The 23,698-nt window shown below is 43.4% G+C and overlaps 1 protein-coding gene across 1 annotated transcript in view; it reads left to right on the top strand.

Moving 5' to 3' along the window:
- IL12RB2 (interleukin 12 receptor subunit beta 2) overlaps positions 1 to 23,266 on the top strand; it is an 86,467-nt gene extending 63,201 nt beyond the window's left edge. The window contains exons 11-16 of the mRNA XM_070367871.1: positions 3,112 to 3,210; positions 3,301 to 3,459; positions 9,838 to 9,975; positions 14,950 to 15,040; positions 17,510 to 17,609; positions 22,617 to 23,266. Of these exons, the coding sequence (XP_070223972.1) occupies positions 3,112 to 3,210; positions 3,301 to 3,459; positions 9,838 to 9,975; positions 14,950 to 15,040; positions 17,510 to 17,609; positions 22,617 to 23,156 (1,127 nt within the window). The 3' untranslated portion in view covers positions 23,157 to 23,266. The remainder of the gene's footprint in view (positions 1 to 3,111; positions 3,211 to 3,300; positions 3,460 to 9,837; positions 9,976 to 14,949; positions 15,041 to 17,509; positions 17,610 to 22,616) is intronic.
- Positions 23,267 to 23,698: the final 432 nt, after the last annotated feature.

The following is a 23,698-nucleotide window of genomic DNA, read 5'->3' as shown; positions in this document are numbered from 1 at the left end:
TGGTCTCTAATAGGACAGTTGTTGCCCCTCAAGGCAGTGCATTCTCTGTCCCTAGAGTTGCTGAGGTGGAATCAGTGTTCCTTTAAGGGTGTGGTGTGTGTGTGTGTGTGTATGCGTGCTCAGTCATGTCTGACTCTGTGACCCTGTGGACTCCCGCCAGGCTCCTCTGTCCACGGGATTTCCCCGGCAAGAATACTGCAGTGTGTTGCCCTTTCCTCCTCCAGGGGATCTTCCCGGCCCAGGGATCCAACCTGTGTCTCCTGGATCTCCTGCGCTGGCAGGCGTATTCTTTACTACTGAGCTAACTGGGAAGCCCTTTATGACTGTTATGTCCATCAAATCAGACGAAACAGTAGATACTGAACTCTAAACTGCTATATAATTATAAACACTTATTATATTAGGATTTACCCCTTTGGGATAGTTTGAACTATACAGTCCCTACAGATCTTTCTTTTTAGAAATTCTATTAATTCTATACACAGTGCCTAAAATAAATGACAAGAGAGAATTTTTTCCATACTTAAGAAACTAAAATGTTCTTAAGCACTTCAGACATATTCATTTGAATAAAAGCAATCATACTGGATGAGATTAACTATTAATTCAAGTCATTCTCCTACCTGAAAACACTTGATTAACTGTGAGTTTGTTTTGACGTAACAGTCGCTAAGAGTTGAACACGACTGAGTGACTTCACTTTCACTTCACTTTTAGAAATAAACACTTAAAACTTACCTAATTCATACTTATCACGAATTCAAAGTTACCCTCTCCAGTCAGTAAGATAACTCATTGCCATAAGACCCTTACCAGTTTTTTCCCAGCATCTAGCTGGGGCAGAGTTGGATGCTTTGGAATGGGCTACAGTGAAGTTCAACTCCTGGATTATAAGTTGGTGGGGTCTAGGCTAGAGACTGTCAGTCCTGTCTTGTCTAGGTGAAAACAGTTCTGACCTTATTATATAACCACTCCTTTTACAGATAACGTAGACATCATGGTGTCTAGAAAACCTTCCCTCATGCCTACCTATTGGGGCTCATCTTCTGTATGCTCCCATCATACTTCCTCTATGATTGCCTCTCATTGCTGATCATTTAGTGTTTGCCTTCTCCCAGACTTAACAGGTGAAATTAGCTTTCTGTGAAAACCACTTGAGAGACAGTTTATGAATAGGGAGACAGAACCTTTGCCTAGGAGTGCCAGGTGTGTGTGCATTCATGGGAGTCTTCAGAAATAAGCCTGGAACTCAGGGCCAGACTCTAAAAAGAAATGAAAATGTTAAGAGTATGGGCTTCATCCACCAGCAGCAAAGGCTAAGGAATTTCTGAGGTGGGGAGCAGACAGTGATTAGGGTGTGTTCGTGCCGGAGACCCAAGAGAGGCAGGTTTGATCCCTGAGCCGGGAAGATCCCCTGGAGTAGGCAATGGCAACCCACTCCAACATTCTTGACTGGAAAATTCCATGGACAGAGGAGCCTCCAGTCTGCAGTCCATGGGGTTGCAGAGTCAGACATGACTGACTGAGCACACATACACACACAAGTAAGAATTAGCCGGGAAAACAGGAGGAGTTCTTAAGGTCAGAATTGGGGAACAAGCTTGCTCGGGCTCTACTCTTCATAAAAAAGAGTCAGCTAAGTTATGGAGCCACATTTTCTTCCCTCCTCCACATGTTAGTCACTCAGTTGTGTCGGACTCTTTGTGACCCCCTGGACTATAGCCCACTAGGCTGCTCTGTCAATGGGATTCTCCAGGCAAGAATACTGGAATGGATTGCCATGACCACCTCCACGGGATCTTCCCAACCCAGGACTGAACCCCAGTCTCCTGCATTGCAGGTAGACTCTTTACCATCGGAGCCACAAGCGAAGCCTGCCCTCCTCCACTAGGGGCAGGCTATTCACAAGAAGCCCAAAGTTTCTGATGCCGCAGTTCCCAAGGCCTCTGCCCTGAACTCACACCTTGCATGGCAAAATGCAACGAAACCGTTTGCCTAATGTGCTCATCTGGAACTCCCACCTGGCACTGTGGTTGATAGGTCCCTTCCAGAACTAGCAACAGAGCTGCCAGGCACCAGCCCCTCCCAAATGAAGCAATTCCATATTCCATGTTGCCCTTTGGATTTCTGGGTCTGGATGCCACCCACAAAGCATCTTTAGATGACAGGGCTAAGCTGATTGCAGCCTTGTTCTACTTCACTTGACTCATGAATACAATTTGGAACTTGCCCATGGCATGAGTTTTTATCTCCTCATGGACAGTAGTAGTTGCACATTTGGGCTTTATGTACTGCCTACTTGCTGGAATATTTAAGGGATAATGGATTTTTATAGAAAACACACAATGTAGTAAATTATTCTGTGATATAAAATTCCTCTTCCCAAAAAGAAAATGTAAAACCCTAATCAACTGTCAGTGTAGGGGACCCGACCTACCTATGGCAGGGCATTGAACAATGTGGGAAAGAGTCCTTCCTCTGCCCATGTGAGACTACAGTTAGTTACCTAACAGAAGTAATCTTTTTCCTTTAAATTTTCATTGGGAGTTTAAAGATAAGTCACGGGCAGTATCTATGACAGGGGCCTTTTCTTTACAGGAAATTGACATTTGAGATTCATGGAAATAAGGAGTTTGGGCAGGGGAGAGTGCCAATAAACCTTATGGCTGACAGAAAACTGCAAAGTGTAGCACTTTAAAAGATAGGAAGGAGTATTAGCATCCCCAGGTATCTTCCCAGTCTTCCAAGCTGTGAGGCAACTGAGACCTGAGTGGAACATGGCGGGGGGACTGGGGGCTGTGGCGGGGGGACTGGGGGCTGGCAGGGCGGGGCAAAGGGGTAGATTACACTGAGCGGCACCCTGATTAGTCACACCAGAATGTGTCACCTACACTGCCCTGTCAGATCATGATAAGTATCTGGGGAATCAGAAGAGCCATTCAAGTGCTGTGCCTACAAAACATCACCCTTACTTTGCTGTAAACAGCAAATAATTTATTTGTAGAAGTCGAAGGTTTTCCTTAAAAGTGAGTTTTGTTTCAGAAGCTGTCTGTGTGGTTTTGTTTAAACCCTTGTTTGAACTGGAATAGCCTCTGTCTTTATGTCTTGCAGAAAACATAAAACCTTACATCTGTTATGAAATCCGCGTGCATGCACTTGCAGGGGACCAGGGAGGGTGCAACTCCACCCGGGGTAACTCCCAGCACAAAGGTGAGTCTTGGGCTCTTTCGTCCAATTGTGCTCTAGTTTAATGGTTTGGATTTGGAGGGTGACAAAAGCCTCCTATGTTCTACTTCACAGCACCACTGAGTGGCCCCCACATTAATGCCATCTCAGAGGAAAAGGGGAGCGTTTTAATTTCATGGGATGAAATTCCAGCCCGGGAGCAAATGGGCTGCATCCTCCACTACAGGATATATTGGAAGGAACGGGACTCCAACTCCCAGCCTCAGCTTTGTGGTATGTGTGAGAGACAAAGGCAACAGGGCCTTTCTTGTTTAGGTGTTGGGAAAACACAAGCTGTGCAAGTGCTGGCACTGTACCTAGGACTTAGTAGGTGCTCAATAAATATGTGTAAAGTTAATTGAATGAAGAAAAGTAAAAGACATCTAAACACACACACACTCACAGTTACTGAATATGTGTTACATGCCAAGCAATGGAAGAAATAAAGTTAATGAATGAGGCTCTTAAGGAGCTCACTTATATGGGGACAGCATTTCAAAAAGCAATAAAGGCACTTGGATATCATTATATAGACCCTTGAGGTTTGTGGGGAATGCGTTTGGAAAACCTTTGAATCCCCACACTTGCAAATACCATCATAGCATGTTATTTTCTCCTTAAATGGATAAAATACAATTTAAGTAACTCCTTATGACCCATAATTATGCAATAATACTAAAGCAATTAAATTCTGGCTAGAGTATTATCTCAAGTGATTTCATCACTCATTCACTGAGCAGCTCCAAATCACTTGCCAGATTTAATGTTTTAATCTTTGATTTATGCAGTTTTGTTTTATTTTTCCTGGCTTGAACCTCCCTTTCGTATTTATAGGCAGCCAGAGTTCTTTCAGGAGCATGTATCATAAAGAAGCAACCATTTTATTCCTTAGTAAGAATTATTGGGTTCAAGAAGAATGTAACAAAGCCGACCTGCCATATAGGTGCCAGAGTGCTGCCTGCAGAGTGGTTTTTACCTGGCAAACTTGAGGAACTGGTCCTCTCTCTTGACCTTAGATCTGCAGTATTGCTTTTCTAAAAGTTATGACTTTTAAAGCTAATTATTTTTTATTATATAAGTAATACTTACATATGGTAAAACCATTCAAATAGTTCAGAAAGATATAAAGTGGGAATTATCCTTTCCTCTATACTTAAGCTGTTAGTAGTTCTTCATGTGTTCTTCCAGAAGAAAATGCAATGCGTATACCAGCATACATTTGGGATAACCATCTGTATTCTGATCTGTACCTTACTTTGCCTCTCACTAGCAACTAAACTGGAGAAGGCAATGGCACCCCACTCCAGTGCTCTTGCCTGGAAAATCCCATGGAAGGAGGAGCCTGGTAGGCTGCAGTCCATGGGGTCACTAAGAGTCGGACATGACTGAGCGACTTCATTTTCATGCATTGGAGCAGGAACTGGCAACCCACTCCAGTGTTCTTGCCTGGAGAATCCCAGGGATGGGGAGCCTGGTGGGCTGCCGTCTATGGGGTCGCACAGAGTCGGACACGACTGAATCGACTTAGCAGCAGCAGCAGCTAAACAACAAAAAACATCAATCCGTAGTGAGATCTTTCCACATCAGTCCATGTGGACTTGTCTCATTCTTCTTTTTAACAGTTCTATAGTGTTCCACTATGAGACCTTACAACAATCTGCTTAATAATCCACAGTTTCTAAATGCAGCATATCACTGAACGTAGCTGCTCCCCACTGTCAGGGTTAGTCAGTTCTGAATGTGCCCCCAGTGGTGCTTCATCAATTGATGCAATCCTGGGCCATTTGGAATGCTTCATGTGACATTTGCTCCCTCTTAAATGTTAATTTTTATAGAATTTAAACTGAGATGTCTATTTATAACAGATCAACATGGTTAGATAGTTCTAAAATCTGTTCTTGTAGATGTTGAAGAAATTACCTACCTTATTTGCAAAAAATCTGATGAATCTGAAGTCTGTGTAATGGTATTTTAAAATAAGTTTAAAAGGAAGAAGGTGCAGATTCAAACCCTATTTTATACCAGTTTAGATAGTTTCCCTCTTAGCACTTACAGATGAATAAGACCTGTTCCCTATCTTCAGAGAGCTCACAGTCTACCCAGGGTGATGGAAAACTACACACAAGTGATGTAAATTCTTTAATCAAGGACTGACAACTACCTGTTGCATTTGGCAACCAGAAATTGTTGGCGAATCCACAGGTGCAGTTTCTAGAGAGTGGTAGGAGGCAGTAGGTTGGGGAGGAGAGAGAAAGAAACCAGAAAGGCTTGACAACAGCAAAAGGAGCATGGAGTTCCCAGGAGGAAGGACCCTTGTCGTAGGTGTCTTCTGGCCTGGCCTCTGACAGCACAAGCAGGGTTCAGTAAGAGCACTTCACCCGGCCTGGACTGGTTGGGAGAGAGGCGTAGCGCTGGGGCGGGGCTTCCCCAGGTAGTTCCAGCACACTGCCACTCCTCTGGAAGCGTGTGGGTACTGCCATGCGCACTGCTCTACAGGCACACACCCTCTACTTATTATTACTTGGCTGTTTTTGCCAACATGAAGACAGAAGCCATGATTATTAGTTCATCATTGTCTCCCCCTTACTTGCAGTACAGCCAGGCATCCAGTAGGTGTTTAATAAGAACAGTATTTTTTGAGTAACAAATGGGTGAATACTGCCTTGCACTTTATTAAATCAATGCAGATGATTAGATCAAAGCTAATTTCTAGTAACCATGCAACTGTTTTGCCTGGTGTGCTTCCCTTGTGGCTCTGTGGTAAAGAATCTGCCTGCCAATGCAGGAGACTTGGGTTCAATCCCTGGGTTGGGGATCCCCCTGGAGAAGGAAATGGCAACCCATTCCAGTATTCTTGCCTGGAGAATCCCGTGGACAGAGGATCTGAGTGGGCTACATTCCACAGGGTCACAAAAGAGTCAGACAGAACTTAGTGACTAAACAACAACAGTTTTGCCTGGTACCACTTGACCTTCTTACTGGCCACGTTTCAGATAACTGGCAACCATTAGCCTCTAAACTGGTGCCTTTCTCATTTAACCACCATCAGCCTAAAGTTTCAGACCTAAGGACTGAATGGCCTCCTTTATCTCTGCCAGGTCACAGCCCAGATGAGGCAGCAGAACCAGTATTTCCTGCATGACTTCTTTCTCTCATTACTCAACTCAACCTATTTGCCAACCAGATTGCTGACACCATCACTCTCCTCCCTGCTCCTCCCATAACTTCTGTTTTTATTCTTCAAATATATATAATATATGCACGTGTGTGTGTGTGTGTGTGTGTATGTAAACATTTTTGGCCCAGAAAACTATTCAAACACCTTCCCTTGTGTTCCAATGTCTCATTTGACTCCCTGATGCTCACCATGCATGCTTTGCTGCAGCAAGATGAGCAGAAAGTCTCTCTCAAATTATTTTTTTAGTCCCCTGCCTTGGGAATGAGATACAATTTAGTTTAATCATATAGCTGAAGTCTGTGCAAGCAATTTCATCAGGTTGAAGTAGGGTTAGGAATTTTCCACGTGGTACTTTTTCTCAAAAGGATGGAAAATATAGGAATTGCTCTGATAGTCACAGCTGTTAAATGATCTGCTGAGGCCTTAGCTCCTTTGGGCAGAGTGAACGCAATAATACAGGGCTCCATCTTGCTGGTCACCCATAGTAAGCAGGGGTGTGGGAGTGTCATGGGGTCTGTTATCCCTACTAGTAATAGATGGTGAACTCGTTGAGGCATACTCTGTGTCTTAGTGTCTTGTATGCATAATAAATATGTCTGACTGTTGAAGTAAATTCAGCAAGCAGGGGGAAAATCTAACTTGCCCTAGGATTTGTGTGTGCTCAGTCACTCAGTCTTTGTGGCCACGTGGACTGTAGCCCACCAGGCTCCTTTGTCCATGGAATTTTCTAGGCAAGAATACTGGAGTGGGTTGCCATTTCCTTCTCCAGGGGATCTTCCCGACCCAGGGATCAAACTGGCATCTCCTGCATTCGCAGGCGGATTCTTTACCACTGTACCACCTGGGAAGCCCCACCCTGGGATTTGTAAGCCCATAAATGATGTTGAGGCACACAGTGCTGCGTTCTGGTTTCCACTTTGATCACCAGCACATGGACAAGTCTGCTGAGCAAGTAAACTACACCTGTAGAAGCTCCAGCCTTAATTTTACAGTTCCCCTCAGTTTTTGAGAGCTCACTCTGAAACTCACACCCGGCAGATCCCTGGAGGAGGAGACTGCCTGTTTACTAAATGCTACCGACATTCATGTTTCTTGGAGGAGAAAAACAGCATCAACACATTGCTCAAAAACCAAATCTTCCCTGCTGAGAACCTGCAGGGGTGTTGAAAGTATAAAGAACTGACAATCTAGGCTTAAACTACCAAAATAAATCTAAGTACTATTGCTCTCATTTTTTAGATTTTATGTCAAATTGAAGCAGATCAAAGATTAAATCCACCAAGACCAATACCCAGAACTTATCAAAAAAAAAAAAAAAATCAGAATTAATAAATGTAACTTAAATGTCTATTTCATTAATTGATAAATGCACAAATTTCTAGGAAATAGAATTTCTTGAAAATTCTATTGAAAACAATTTGTACATTTAATTTCCTCCCCAGGAGTTCTCAAATATACCTGATAAATGTCAGAAACATTATCAGATCAGATCAGTCACTCAGTCGTGTCCAACTCTTTGCAACCCCATGAATCGCAGCACGCCAGGCCTCCCTGTCCATCACCAACTCCCGGAGTTCACTCAGACTCACGTCCATCGAGTCAGCGATGCCATCCAGCCATCTCATCCTCTGTCGTCCCCTTCTCCTCCTGCCCCCAATCCCTCCCAGCATCAGAGTCTTTTCCAATGAGTCAACTCTTCGCACGAGGTGGCCAAAGTACTGGAGTTTCAGCTTCAGCATCATTCCTTCCAAAGAAATCCCAGGGCTGATCTCCTTCAGAAGGGACTGGTTGGATCTCTTTGCAGTCCAAGGAACTCTCAAGAGTCTTCTCCAACACCACAGTTCAAACACATCAATTCTTTGGCGCTCAACCTTCTTCACAGTCCAACTCTCACATCCATACATGACCACCGGAAAAACTATAGCCTTGACTAGATGAACCTTTGTTGACAAAGTAATGTCTCTGCTTTTGAATATGCTATCTAGGTTGGTCATAACTTTCCTTCCTAGGAGTATCTTTTAATTTCATGGCTGCAGTCACCATCTGCAGTGATTTTGGAGCCCAGAAAAATAAAGTCTGACATTGTTTCCACTGTTTACCCATCTATTTCCCATGAAGTGATGGGACCAGATGCCATGATCTTCGTTTTCTGAATGTTGAGCTTTAAGCCAACTTTTTCACTCTCCACTTTCACTTTCATCAAGAGGCTTTTGAGTTTGTCTTCACTTTCTGCCATAAGGGTGGTGTCATCTGCATATCTGAGGTTATTGATATTTCTCCCGGCAATCTTGATTCCAGCTTGTGTTTCTTCCAGCCCAGCGTTTCTCATGATGTACTCTGCATAGAAGTTAAATAAACAGGGTGACAATATACAGCCTTGACGAACTCCTTTTCCTATTTGGAACCAGTCTGTTGTTCCATGTCCAGTTCTAACTGTTGCTTCTTGACCTGCATACAAATTTCTCAAGAGGCAGATCAGGTGGTCTGGTATTCCCATCTCTTTCAGAATTTTCCACAGTTTATTGTGATCCACACAGTCAAAGGCTTTGGCATAGTCAATAAAGCAGAAATAGATGTTTTTCTGGAACTCTCTTGCTTTTTCCATGATCCAGCAGATGGTGGCAGTTTGATCTCTGGTTCCTCTGCCTTTTCTAAAACCAGCTTGCACATCAGGAAGTTCACGGTTCACATATTGCTGAAGCCTGGCTTGGAGAATTTTGAGCATTACTTTACTAGCGTGTGAGATGAGTGCAATTGTGCAGTAGTTTGAGCATTCTTTGGCGTTGCCTTTCTTTGGGATTGGAATGAAAACTGACCTTTTCCAGTCCTGTGGCCACTGCTGAGTTTTCCATATTTGCTGGCATATTGAGTGCAGCACTTTCACAGCATCATCTTTCAGGATTTGGAATAGCTCAACTGGAATTCTATCACCTCCACTAGCTTTGTTCATAGTGATGCTTTCTAAGGCCCACTTGACTTCACATTCCAGGATGTCTGGCTCTAGGTCAGTGATCACACCATCATGATTATCTGGGTCATGAAGCTCTTTTTTGTACAGTTCTTCTGTGTATTCTTGCCATCTCTTCTTAATTATAGGAAATAAAAGGAATTACTACAGCTAAATAATTTCAAAAGCAAAATAATACACATTCTTTGAAAATATTTTTATCACAGAAAAAAATTTAATATACTGTGTATATTCTTTTTAATATACACAGTATATTCTTTTAATATACTGTGACATGGGGCCTTCATAAATGATAGTGTCTAGGGTCTTTTAAAGTATTAAGTACCAATGAATTAGGACTATTTTAAAATAGCAATGTGCTTTTCTTTTTCAATTTAAACAAAGCACTAACAAATAAATACGAATAAAAGCCCACATTCAAGTATCTCCTTTAATGCATGCCTTTCCTCCTTTATATTCCTTTCAGAAATTCCCTATAGGATCTCCCCAAATTCACATCCCATAGACAGCCTGCAGCCCAGAGTGACATATGTTCTGTGGATGACAGCTCTGACAGCTGCTGGTGAAAGCCCCCAAGGAAATGAAAGAGAATTTTGTCTGCAAGGTAAGAACCACCCTTACAGAGGGCCAGTCCACTGGATTCCTCCATAGGAGTATACCCCCATTATGTGATAAGGAGATTATCAGACTTTCTTTAGTTTATTAATTATTTGCTTGCCGCTACACCCTTGTGTTTGCCATGTCCTCTAAGCAGAGTGCCCTACCATTTCATTATCTGCTTGGAGACAGTCTCTACTCAGTTTTCAAAACAGCAAAAATGTTGCCTCCTCCAGAAAGTCTTCCTAAATGCACATCCGTATTTTCTTCATAATGCGCTACGCTTGACCCCTATTCAAAACTCTGAATCCAACAGGCAGGAACTAGTGTCTAACACTTATTATCAAGGTCTGGAACACCACCCAGCACATAGTACTTGTCCTCTGATTATCTGTTCAATGAAAGATGAGCATAATCCCAACAAGGATACAGCTCTTGCCTATTGTCCAGCTCTTTGCAACTCCTTGAACTGCAGCACCCCAGGCTTCCCTGTCCTTCACTATCTCCCTGAGTTTGCTCAAACTCATTTCTATTGAATCCATGATGCTATCCAACCATCTCATCCTCTGTTGCCCTTTTCTCCTCCTGCCCTCAATCTTTCCCAGCATTGGGGTCTTTTCCAATGAGTAGGCTCTTTGCATCAGCAAAGTGTTGAAGCTTCGGCTTCAGCATCAGTCCTTCCAATGAATATTCAGGGTTGATTTCCTTTAGAATTGACTGCTTTTATTTCCTTGCAGTCCGAGGGACTCTCCAGAGTCTTCTCCAACACCACAGTTCAGAACCATCAATTCTTTGGCAGCCATCTTTATGGTACAACTCTCACATCCATAGATGACTGGAAAAACCATAGCTTTGACAATATGGACCTTTGTCAGCAAAGTGATATCTCTGCTTTTTAATATGCTGTCTAGGTTTGTCATAGCTTTTCTTCCAAGGAGCAAGCATCTTTTAATTCCATGGGTGAGGTCACCATCCACAGTGATTTGGAGCCCAAGAAAATAAAATCTGTCACTGCCTCCACTTTTCCCCCTTCTGTTTGCCATGAAGTCATGGGACTGGATGCCATGATCTTACTTTTTTAACAACTTTTGCATATCAGATAGTTATCATGCTCAAGGCACTGTGTTAAGCACTTTGCAACTGTATTTTGTGTGTGGGAAACTTTGCACAATAACCGAGTAGCTTAAACAACAGAGATTAATTTCCTCACAGTTCAGGAGGCTGCAAGTCTGAGAACAAGGTGTCAGCAGAGTTGGCTTCTTTTGAGAGCTGTGAGAGAATCTGTCCCACAGCTCTCATCTCACATCTGGGGCCAATCTCTGGCTCCTGGTTCCTCTGCCTTTTCTAAAACCAGCTTGAATATCTGGAAGTTATGGTTCATGTACTGTTGAAGCCTGGCTTGGAGAATTTTGAGCATTACTTTACTAGCATATGAGATGAGTGCAACTGTGCAGTAGTTTGCACATTCTTTGGCTTTGCCTTTCTTTGGGATTGGAATGAATCCTTTTCCAGTCCTGTGGCCACTGCTGAGTTTTCCAAATTTGCCAGCATATTGAGTGCAGCACTTTCACAGCATCATCTTTTAGGATTTGAAATAGCTTAACTGGAATTCCATCACCTCCACTAGCTTTGTTCGTAGTGATGCTTCCTACTTGACTTCACATAGGATGTCTGGCTCTAGGTGAGTGATCATACCATCATGATTATCTGGGTCGTGAAGATCATTTTCGTCTAGTTCCAAATAGGGAAAGGAGCACATCAAGGCCGTATATTGTCACCCTGTTTATTTAACTTAAATGCAGAGTATATAAGGAGAAATGCTGGGCTGGATGAAGCACAAGCTGGAATCAAGATTGCCAGGAGAAATATCAATAACCTCAGATATGCAGATGACACCACCCTTATGGCAGAAAGGAAAGAAGAACTAAAGAGCCTCTTGATGAAAGTGAAGTGAAGTGAATGAGTGAAGAAGAGAGTGAAAAAGTTGGCTTAAAGCTCAGCATTCAGAAAACTAAGATCATGGCATCTGGTCCCATCACTTCATGGCAAATAGATGGGGAAGCAGTGGAAACAGTGACAGACTTTATTTTGGTGGGCTCCAAAATCACTGCAGATGGTGACTGCAGCCATTAAATTAAAAGACACTTACTCCTTGGAAGAAAAGTTATGACCAACCTAGACAGCATATTAAAAAGCAGAAACATTATTTTGCCAACAAATGTCTCTCTAGTCAAGGCTGTGGTTTTTCCAATAGTCATGTATGGATGTGAGAGTTGGACTATAAAGAAAGCTGAATGACAAAGAATTGATTCTTTTAAACTGTGGTGTTGGAGAAGACTCTTGAGAGTCCCTTGGACTGCAAGGAGATCCAATCAGCCCATCCTAAAGGAAATCAGTCCTGAATATTCATTGGAAGGACTGATGCTGAGCTGAAACGCCAACACTTTGGCCACCTGATGTGAAGAACTGACTCATCTGAAAAGACCTTGATGAAAGCTTGAGGGCAGGAGAAGGGGATGACAGAGGATGAGATGGTTGGATGGAATCACCGATTCAATGGACATGAGTTTGAATAAATTCTGGGAGTTGGTGATGGACAGGGAGGCCTGGCGTGCTGCAGTCCACAGGGTCACAAAGAGCTGGACACAACTGAGCAACTGAACTGAATTGAACTAAACTACTCCAGTCTGACCTTATCTTAACTAATAGCCTTTGCAATGACCCTATTTCCAAATAAGGTCGCTTTTTGAGGAATTGGAAGTTAAAACTTCCACATATGAATTTCAGGGTGGGAGGACACGATCCAACCCATGTGACACATACTTTCACTCATTTGATCCTGACTGCAGCTGTGTCACATGCCTATAGCAGGCACACTGCCAGGCACTCCATAGGAAATGAATGCAGGAATGAGGGCCTAGGGCATCTTTTCATAGGTATGAGGTACAGAGCGATGACCCAGGGTCATAGAGGTGGCAAGTGCCAGAACTACAAATCAGACTCAGATTTGAGTTTAAGTTAAATTTGAATATGTGACGAAGTGGCCCAGCTAACATGGGTTTCTCTCCTAGCAGCTAAGTTACACTGTTCTCTCTGGCAGTGCCTTTTACATCTGCTCCAAGCATAAAACAAGCTATTCTTGTTTGTGACAAGGACTACCAAGTTAATCATTCAGGACCCTATGCTAGATACTTCTCCACTGGGAAAACTGACAACTCATATCCCAGCACTCCCATGAAAGGCAACTTGTGAGCAGTTAATTGGATTAAGGACTCAGCATCTTTCTGCTTCTGGTACTCCAGACTTGTCCCATCTGCCCAGAAAGCAAAGCAGATGCTAAAGAAATGCCAGGCTGTGCCAGTTGTGTGGGGTGGTAACAAGGCTGCCAGCATTAATTCCCCTGTTCAGCCCTGGGAACAACCCTTCTCATGGGAGTAGCAGGTCTCTGGCCGCCAGTGCCCCCTGCACACCCTCCCCACCCCTAACCTGTTCTTCACTCTCTCAGAAGAAGAATCTTTCTACAAGATCCCTGTTGCTGACATTCTACCTCCTGTGGCAACCCATCCATGTTTCCCAAGGGCTTTCAAGCTAGAATTCAAACTGCTTTGTTACCAGTCGCTGCATGATCTGGTCCCGTTCACCTGTCGAGCTCCATCCTCTGCCACGAACTCATCATTTGTACTAGAAAGCAAAACCAGACTATCTGTGGTTGCTGAAGCACTCTCTGCTTCCTCCTTCCATGCCTAGTCTGCTAGTCTGTCTGCACTTCCCTAGCTTGTCTGCATAGCTGACTTCTAGGCATCCAGCTCTAAACTTTTGACATCCTGCCCTTGGGGAAACCTTCCTGAGCTGCTCATGAAACCGTTTCCCATTTTGTTTTCTGCAACAGGGCCTCATATATGCTGTTTTTACATGTATCCCATGGCATCATGGTTTACTGTTTACATGTTTATACATCTGTCATCTGGACTATCTTCATGACTTCTTGCAAAGCCCATGGCCTATTCATCTGTGTATTCCAGCATTTAACCTGTCCTGTTACTTGGTTTATACTGAATAAATGTTGCATGAATTAATAGAAAATCCCAATACATAGTGAAATATCGTTTAGAGGAAGGAATCAGAACAATTTCAAAGACCCAAGTTAGAAGGCTTATTCAGTGGCTTGGTAAAATTAATAGCTACCATTTCTTGAGGCCTTCTATGTTCAGATAAATGGCTCTGTGCTTTAAATACATCATCTCTAATGTTCACAACAACCTGTAAGGTAGATTTTATCATTCACCATTTATAGATCAATTATCTGAGGTCCACACATCAGCCAGTGGCAGAGCCAGGACCAGACTCCAGGGCTTCCAGGTCACAGCCAGTGCTTTGTATACCACACTCCCTTTCCCTCTGCCCCTAGTAGAGGAAGGAGCCCTTGTAGGATTGGAGCTCCTCTGTTAGAACCATAGAATTGGCCCCTTTGTACCCTTTCTCCCTAACTGAATGGGCAAAAGTGAGTCAGCCTTGTTCCTGAGTCCAGCTACGCAGGAGCTGTAAAGCCCAGGGAGTTCACACAACTGTCAGTATTTATTTATTTACTCATTTACTTAGCTATGCTGGGTCCTAATGACAGCATGCAAGATCTTTAGTTGTGGCATGTGAACTCTTAGTTGCAGCATGTGGGATCTAGTACCCTGAAGAGTGATCGAACCTGGGCCCCCTGCATTGGAAGCACGGAGTCTCCGAGCCACTGGACCACTGGGGAGATCCCACAGTCAGTATTTAGAAATGTTCACTGAGGACATTTCTAAACTCATTCTAAACTCAGTCACAGGGTTTGCTCACTTTTTGCTGCTGCTGCTAAGTCACTTCAGTCATGTCCAACTCTGTGCGACCCCATAGACGGCAGCCCAACAGGCTCCCCCATCCCTGGGACTCTCCAGGCAAGAACACTGGAGTGGGTTGCCATTGCCTTCTCCACTTTTTGCTGCAGGCAAAGCCAATTGGAGCACATTTGTGGCACCAAGTATCTGCATGGCTGTCATCATGGTGGGCGTTCTCTCAATGCGTTGCTTCCGACAAAAGTAAGTTCATTACACCTGCCAACTTTGGTAAAAGTTGTTTGTTTTTTTCATATAATAGCTGGTGCTGCTATGGGTCAAAAAAAATGGTTTTCTCATACATTGCTGGTAGCAGACTAAGTATATTCAGCTTTTTAGAGTGACAGTATATGTTTAACTTTTTAAAATATTAAACCTTTCCCCTAACAATTCTAACTAGAAATTTATTCTGAGTATATCATAGGTATATACAGATATTTAGTGGCAAACAGGTTCACTGAAGTATTATTCATAAAAGGAGAACAATTGGAAGCAAACTAAATGCCTGACAACATGGAATTGGATAAATAAATCACAGTATATGTTATGCCGTATAGCATACTATGCATTCATTAAAGATGTAGAAGAAAAGTATGAATCATATGAATATTTGCTATATGGCATTTTAAAAAGCAGGTTGTAAAACAAAATGTACTTTCATTTTAAAAAAAATAGGGCATATACACATGCACACAGACATGTGAGATGTATTAGTGAGCATTAGATTTGGTTGTATATAACTTAAAAAGCCAAAATAGTATGACAGATGAGCTAAGCTTCTCACTCAGGTAAAGGAAGTAAACTCAGGTAACGACTGGTGTAGGAGCTCCCTGGTCATCAGGGACCCAGGCTCCTTTCTCTGCTGCACTGTCCCGACCTTGGCTTCTCTCCTCATGGCCCTCATGAGGCCCTCATGAAGTTCACCTCAGGGCCCAGTGGCTGCAGGGACTGTGGCCGTCGGACCTGCATTCTACAGCTCCAGGGAGAAGGAAGTGCCCGTACCTACCTCTTCAGGAGTCTTCATGTGAAGAAGTCACACGTGACACTTTTTGTTACATCTCATTGGCCAGAAGTTGATGAGGCAAGAGATGCTTAAAACTGTGACCTTTTAGCTGGGCTCCTTGTTGTCCCAGTAAATCAGGGTCCCTTTCCAAGAAAGAGGGGAAAACGTGTACTGGATGGCAGTTAATATACTCCTCCCCAAGCATATACACTAAAACATTAATGGTGGTTATAACGGGGATAGAATCATAGGTGATCTTAGTTCTGTTTAACTATAGTTTCTAAAATTTCTTTAAACATGTACCACTTGGTATGGAGAATTTTTTAAATGAATTAGTTATTCAATAGTTTTCTTCAGATGTTGTGTAAAGTAGGAGAAGAGGTCAAAGTAAAACTACAGTAGAAAAGTCATTTTCTACTGGCCATTGAACTTGTTTGAAAGGCTTTCCATTTATTAAAGCCCTCTCATATGTGATACATATTTCAAAGCAGAGCTCTTTTTAGGTAGACTTTGAAAAAGTTGAACTCAAAGAGTCAACTAGAATCCCATGCATCCTCCTGAGGGAAATAGTATCAGTTAGGGTGGAGGCATCTGCTGTTAAAAAATAAATAAATAAAAGAACCTCCAAATATAGTGGCTTTAATAAAATAGCTTATTTTTCTCGCATATAATTCTGAGGTGTGTCATCTGATTGGTCATCAGCTCTGCTCCACACAGCCACTTAGGGATCCAGTTGTCTTCCATTTTATTGGCCCACAATTCTTTGGGTACTTTCCTCATCTGCATGATCTATACTAGGTCACAGGAACCTTTGCTCACATTTCTTTGGGGGGAAAAAAACCTACTCACATGGCCTCACCTCATTTCAAAGGGCTAAATACATCGCAGCAGCTCACTTTTCTTATTAAACAAAGTTTATTAAAGCCACATCTTTAAAACTGCTTCATATTGCTCTTTAATTTAAAAAAAAAAAAGGCAAAATATTTAAGTCATGTGCATGCAAGAAACACTTTTTGGATTTTTTTTCTTCCACATCATAAACTCATCTTAAAGTATCTTCAAAAACCCAGAGATGTGGAAAGAAATAAAAGACCTTCTGATCACCAAATACAACTACTGTTGGATATTTCCATATGGTATTTTTTTCTTGGCTTTTTTTTTTTTTAAGCTTGGTTATGTCCAAGCTGTTTATGCCACTTGTATCCTGTTTTACTCTTTATTTACTTTTAGCAAAACAGTTTATTTCCCATTACAAGCTCTTTATAAACATTCTAATTTACTAAATAGTAATCTCCCCAAGGGTATTGACCATTTCCTCTTATTTGCTGTTTTATCCACGCAGCATGTGGCACTGTGCTGGTCATGCATTAGGGATTCAGTCAGTGTCTGTTGAATGAGTACTTGGCTGCTCAGTGATAGCTAAACATCATACTGAGGGAAAGTTCCATAGTTTATTTAGCAAACCCTAAGTGGTTGTGGCACGAGCTTTATCATCTGTCCAGACTTCATAGAAAACTAGTCCAGCCTTAGGTGAGGCAACATCTTTCTCCTGCAGTATTTACATTTTATTCATTTGCATAATCTTGCACTGAAATCACCTCACTAAGAACCTGTGTTCCCATGCCACTGTGTGCACACTTAACCAGATGCCATGTTGTCTTTACCTGCAGGGTATTTGTTCTCCTTTTGGCCCTCAGACCTCAGTGGTGTAGCAAAGAAATTCCAGATCCAGCAAACAGCACTTGGGCCAAGAAATATCCTATTGTGGAGGTAAGGTGTAAAGCCGTGGTGGCCAGTTGATGGGGTTCTAAGTCTCCCATTGTAGCTACAGGGAAACCTAGGTGCTTAGATCCTGTGAATAAGCTGCTTATCATACCAGGTTACCAGCTGAGTCATCACCCCCACGCATAGTAATTTTCTGAAGCTTATGTGTGCATGCTCATTCAGTCGTGTCCAACTTTCTGCAACTCCATGGACTGCAGCCTGCCAGGCTCCTCTGTCCATGGGATTTTCTAGGCAGGAATGTTGGAAATTTCCTACTCTGGGGAATCTTTCCAACCCAGGGATCGAACCACATCTCCTGCATTGTCAGGCGGATTCTTTTATCACTGAGCCACCTGGAAAGCCCCTGAAGCTTATGACCAAGACTAAAAACCCAAAGCTTTCCATTCCTATCTGTGCATTATGTTCCCCTCCTCACCTCAGCTTACTTCAAAAAAAGATTTAAAAAGCAAGTGTATTTGGTGAGCGTTGGCTCATCCAAATTCAAGAGCACTGAAGCTTTTACTGCGATGCTCCCAGTCCTTTGTGAGCTCAGAACAGATAGAGCCCAGACTATTTTGGTCTTGGCAGGAAGCCAGTAAGTCATTCCATTGTGCAAGGAAAAGGTTTTAAGGCAGGAGAGGTTGCTCAGCTAGCACAGGAGACTGCTGGGAGTAGAGGACATGCAGGGACCTGCTGCCACACAGTCCCAGGAGGGAAAGCAGCTCACAGCGGGTGAGAGGTCTCTGGCCAAGGACCTTGAAGTTGAAGGCATCTGAATGCGGAGCCAGAATATGCACTGAAGGGGAATAAAGGGGAACGGGTGGGGTGCGGGTATGTTCTTTCCATCACCTGGGGCCTTAGCAGCCCCACACTCTCACGTCTTAGAGCCCGGTTCCTCTAAGACTCTTCCTCTTCAGTCACCCATGCATTCTCTCATCCACACCCTTTCTCAGACCAAAAGACAGTGGTACCAGCTGCTCCTCAGGGAAAAAGCTGGTCCCAGTTATGTCTGCCTCAGTTGGAATTTAAGTCACCACAGTTTAATGCCTTTGAAATAAGGCCACCTCTGCCACGTACTATGTCAGTGATCCTTGAGGAGCTTGTCCGATGACATGAGCCCTAGTTTCATCCTCCATAAAATAGGAGTTGACAATATCTCTCATATATATTGTTGTGAAGACTAAATCAGATGCCATATAAAGCACATGGATCATACAAGGCAAAGATCATTCATTTTCTTCCCTGGAAGATTTATTCTTGAAGCCTTCTTTCTCTGTTGAGGAGTTTTGTCCCTGTTAAGTTACAGTAGCAAGAACAGTATAATAATAACAATATATGTATGTATGCATGTATATGATGTATATTTGAGTATTTATGATATATAATTATATAGTGTATTATGATATGTAACAATATTACACAACAATATGTTTACATATAAAATATAATGTACATTCTCTATGCCAGGTACTGTAAAAAAATTTTCATGTATTAACATCTAACCTGTACAACAGCTTTATGAGATTATAATGTTATCGTCCCCAGTTCTCAAATAAGGAAGCTGAGGCACAGAGGACTCAGTAACTTGTCCAGTAAAAAAATTTTCATGTATTAACATCTAACCTGTACAACAGCTTTATGAGATTATAATGTTATCATCCCCATTTCTCAAATAAGGAAGCTGAGGCACAGAGGACTCAATAACTTGTCCAGTGTTAGTCGACTAGTAGGTGGATCCTGGGTTCACATATAAGTAGGATGTGCTGTCTGCCATTATACTTTTAAATGTTCTAAAAGATCTTCAGCACAGGGTGAGGGAGGTGTTGCCAGCAGTCAGAGCTTCTGAGCTGAAAAGACTAACTCAAGAGGTGTTCCCACACTGGACCCTCACTTGGAGGCAATATTGTAATGACCTATGGGAATGTACTCAATAAGGATGCCATTGCTAGTATTAGAGGGGATTCAGGTACCAGGAGTTGAATAAGCTGAGCTCTAAGGTCTCTCTCTTCCAATGCTGAGATGCCATAGTCCCATGTCCTGAAAGCCTGAAATAGCACAGTGGGGAGCAGCTCTGGGTCAGTCACGGACACGTGGCTCCCACGCTGGCGGCTTTGGTGTCATGGTCTCTATTTGCCACTGCCTGGGTGTGAGGGGACACAGAGGCATACAGAGCCACTGAAGAGCCCATAAAAAGCTTCGAAGAGGTGCTGAGATAAACAAAGGGTTAGAGAAAGTAACACAGGGAAACAATAACAGAAATTGCCACACACATGCCCGAAGTTGTACACTATGAGTATTTTCATTGCAGCGTTATAAATAGAAGCCAAGCATTACATAATGTAACCTGCCGCCAGGGGGCCAGGTTAAACATTTGGGTATATCTGTACAGTAAGAGGTTATGAAACTACTAAAAACAAAACTGAGATCTGCTGCTGCCGCTGCTGCTGCTGCTAAGTCGCTTCAGTCACGTCCGACTCTGTGCGACCCCAGAGATGGCAGCCCACCAGGCTCCCCTGTCCCTGGGATTCTCCAGGCAAGAACACTGGAGTGGGTTGCCATTTCCTTCTCCATGTATCTAAATCTCTTGTATATTTAAAGGTGAAAAAAAGCAGTTTGTATTAATTGTCTAAAGTGGATTCTCATTTGTATAAAAGGAAGGTGATTATACACACACATACATACACACACTCTCTCCAACATGTGCACAGGATATTTCTGGAAGCCTAAATATGAAACTGGTAGTGGTGGTTGTCTTTGGGGAGGCGGTTGAAGGCATGAAGGCCACTTAATTTTTATTACAAATTCTCTTTGAACAGAAAAAAAAAATTTACAAGACTATGTCCCTATATTTCTTTTGCAAAAAAAAAAAAAAACCAATAAATTGGAAAATTAAAAAAAAAAACAAAACATGCCATCGGCTTGTGGCAGCCTCAGAACCCCATGTCACCAAACCCTTGCAGGGGTAGACTATTTTTAAAGGCCCAAACTGCTCTCCTGGTGACAGGCTGGGACAGACATCAGAAACCATAGTCTTTCACCTCCAACAAAATGTGCTTTGAGTTATCAGACTTTACATTCCCCTGAAAGTGAAAGTATCAGTTGCTTAGTCATGTCTGACCCTTTGCAACCCCATGGACTGTAGCCTGTCCATGGGGTTCTCCAGGCAAGAATACTAGAATGGATTGCCATGCCCTTCTCCAGGGGATATTCCCCACCCAGGGATTGAACCCAGGTTTCCTGCATTGCAGGCGGATTCTTTACCATCTGAGCCACTAGGGAAGCCTCCTACCATTTCTTAAAATGTGGTCAAAAAGACATGGTCTTAAAACTCAAGAGGAAAAGGCCCAAGCATAAAGGGAATACTGGGATGTTATCCATTTTGAGCTTGTAAAAGCTTAAAATAGTTCCTATGATATACCTGAGTTATTACTGGTCCAAGAGGCCTTGCCCCAGGACTTGTCAGCCAGGGGACCTGCTTTGTAAAAGTTCTGAGGTACAGCCTCTGTTGGTACTGCCAGAACTGTCAAAAGGCAGAGCCTTGCCTTATGAATACAAAGTGATCCTCACTCTCTGTGATCCTTCCATAGCGGTGGTTACAGTGTTTTGGCAGCTGCCAGCCATGTTCCAAGCCAGACCAATGTGCCAGGGCTAGTTTGCTTAGCGATAGGAAAAGAGCAGGCTCTGGAAAGAAAAGTACACACCTACCCAATGGCTGCTCAGGGCCCGTTGTAGAAGTCTACCCTGAGACAGCATTGTTACTCACTATGGGGACACTTGCCATGCTCGAGGCAAGGGAGGGGACATCAGTGACCAGTATAGATCATACCATTCTCACACAGCTTGGCATCTTACAGATAAGTGATTCAAAGGCCAGAGAGGTGTATTGAGTTTTCCCAAGCTGTAGATTCTCAGAGCTGGGATTAGACCTCAGGATTTGCCCTAGACAAAGGCTATTTTTATTATCCTCCTCCTATAAGATCTGGTCCCTGCTTGCAGCTGACAGACATGTTTTGGCGTGGGGGCAAGGGTGGGGTATGCCTTTTTTTTTTTTTTAGTAACAGTATAAAGCATCTTGTGCCAAGAACCCAACAGCTGGCTTCTTTGCTGTTGTAGGAATCCAGTGTGGGGAACAGTCACTAGGGGCTTCCTGAAAGTGGGCTTTGGAGCTCTGCTTCAGAAAAATCAAGCAGGCAGCATAAAAGAAAGTTTCAAGTTTGGGGAGAGCCCAATAATGCCTATAAAAAGAAATGTTAATAGAGTGCTTAAACTTGGACTCAGGAATCAGTAGTAAGCTTGGAAAGGAGATGTAACCAACTAGATGTTGAGAAAGAGCAAGAAGAGTAACAGACAAAATTAGCTATAGTGAGGAAAGGATGAAAACTTCTTCCAAATAAGTTATTCCAGAGGAGTCTTAAGAGCAGAACTGACAAGGATATTACCCTGCCAAAAACCTTTCAGCAGTTGTATCGAAGCCCGAACTCTTAAGTATCCCTTAAAAGTCTCTTCATCATGTGACCTCCTTCTCTTTCTAAAGCCTTAGTGTGCCTGTCCTAAGAAAGAACTAGCAGCTTCCAGAGTAGACCAATCCTCCTTGCCCCACCAGCTCCTTACCTGGGAAAAACTATACACCTCTCAGGATTCAGCTCTAGTGTCGTCCTTTTAAAGTCTTCCATGCCTCCTCCCCAGACAGATGCAAGCTCAGCCTTTCCTCTGCACCCACTGTGCCTTCTATGCTAGAGGAAAAGCAGCTGGTGCAGTTTGACTCACCAGAAACAGCCTAGCTGACGGCTGAGTGGGATAGTGACTCACTCACTGCTGGGGGCTGAGAGGAGTCCACAGCTCGCCAACAATGTTAACTGCCTCTTTTACCTCCCAAAGTTAAGGGCCCACAGTGTTCTGCCTTGAGCTGACTAGGTAGTGCAGGCTGTGGGGCCTTTTGGAACCCTGAACAAGTTGGTTGTCAAGGCTACTTACTCAACATAGCCATATGAGTCTCTTCTTTCCCTTTCTCAGGAAAAGACACAGCTGGCCTTGGATAGGCTCCTGACAGACTGGCCCACTCCTGAAGAACCTGAGCCGCTGGTTATCAACGAAGTCCTTTGTCGAGTGACACCAGTCTTCAGACCTCCCCATCACCGCAGCTGGTCAGAAAAGGGACAAGGAGTCCGAGGTCACTATACCTCTGAGGAAGACACAGGGTACAGTGCCTCAAGCCCACCACCTCCAAGGGCTCCCACAGCAGAGACAGGACAAGGGGTGGATCTATACAAGGTTCTAGGAAGCAAGGGCCCTGACTCAAAGCCGGGGAACCCAGCCAGCCCCTTGACCATCCTCCCAGTGGACTACCTTCCTACCCATGATGGCTACTTACCCTCCAACATGGATTATCTCCCTTCACATGAGGCTCCCATAACTGATCCTCTGGAAGAACTGCCTCAACACATCTCTCTTTCCATTTTCCCCTCAAGTTCCCTTCGCCCACTCACCTTCTCCTGTGGTGAGAAGTTGACTCTGGACCAGTTAAAGATGGGGTGTGGCTCCCTCATGCTCTGAGTGGCAAAACTTGAAGTTTGGAAAGCTGATGTACCTCCAACCGGCAAGGCATGTCCTGTCTACCCAGCCACCTGCTCCAGTGGTCATTACCTGTGGGTGCTCCCGTCAGATCTGGGTGCAGCTAGAGGGCAGGTAAGCCAGCTCAGGGTGAATCTCAGGAACTGAGAGTTGGCTGTAATCAAATCCAGATACCTCATCTTGCCTTCTGCAGAGCCTTAAGATTACATCCTTTGCTGTGTGGACCTAGACATTCCAATCTGGGTTCTTGCAACTTTCTTGTCTATGTTGTCCAGAAAGGGGAAAGGCAAGAGTAGAAACCAAAACTCTTACTAGCAATGGCAAACAGTGCAGAGGACCATTCATTCAACAACCATTTATAGTTGACCTTGAATAATATCTGTTTGAACTGTATGGGTCCACCTATATGCATATTTTTAAAAATAATAAATTCTACAGTACTACATGATCCATTGTTGGATGCTGAGCCACAGATCAGATCAGATCAGATCAGTCGCTCAGTCCTGTCCAACTCCTCGCAACCC

This window comes from Bos mutus, chromosome 3 (genome assembly GCF_027580195.1).
Source record: "Bos mutus isolate GX-2022 chromosome 3, NWIPB_WYAK_1.1, whole genome shotgun sequence".
NCBI classification, from domain to species: domain Eukaryota; kingdom Metazoa; phylum Chordata; class Mammalia; order Artiodactyla; family Bovidae; genus Bos; species Bos mutus.
The sequence above is the reverse complement of the archived record's forward strand: the minus strand, read 5'-3'. Positions and strand labels throughout refer to the sequence as shown.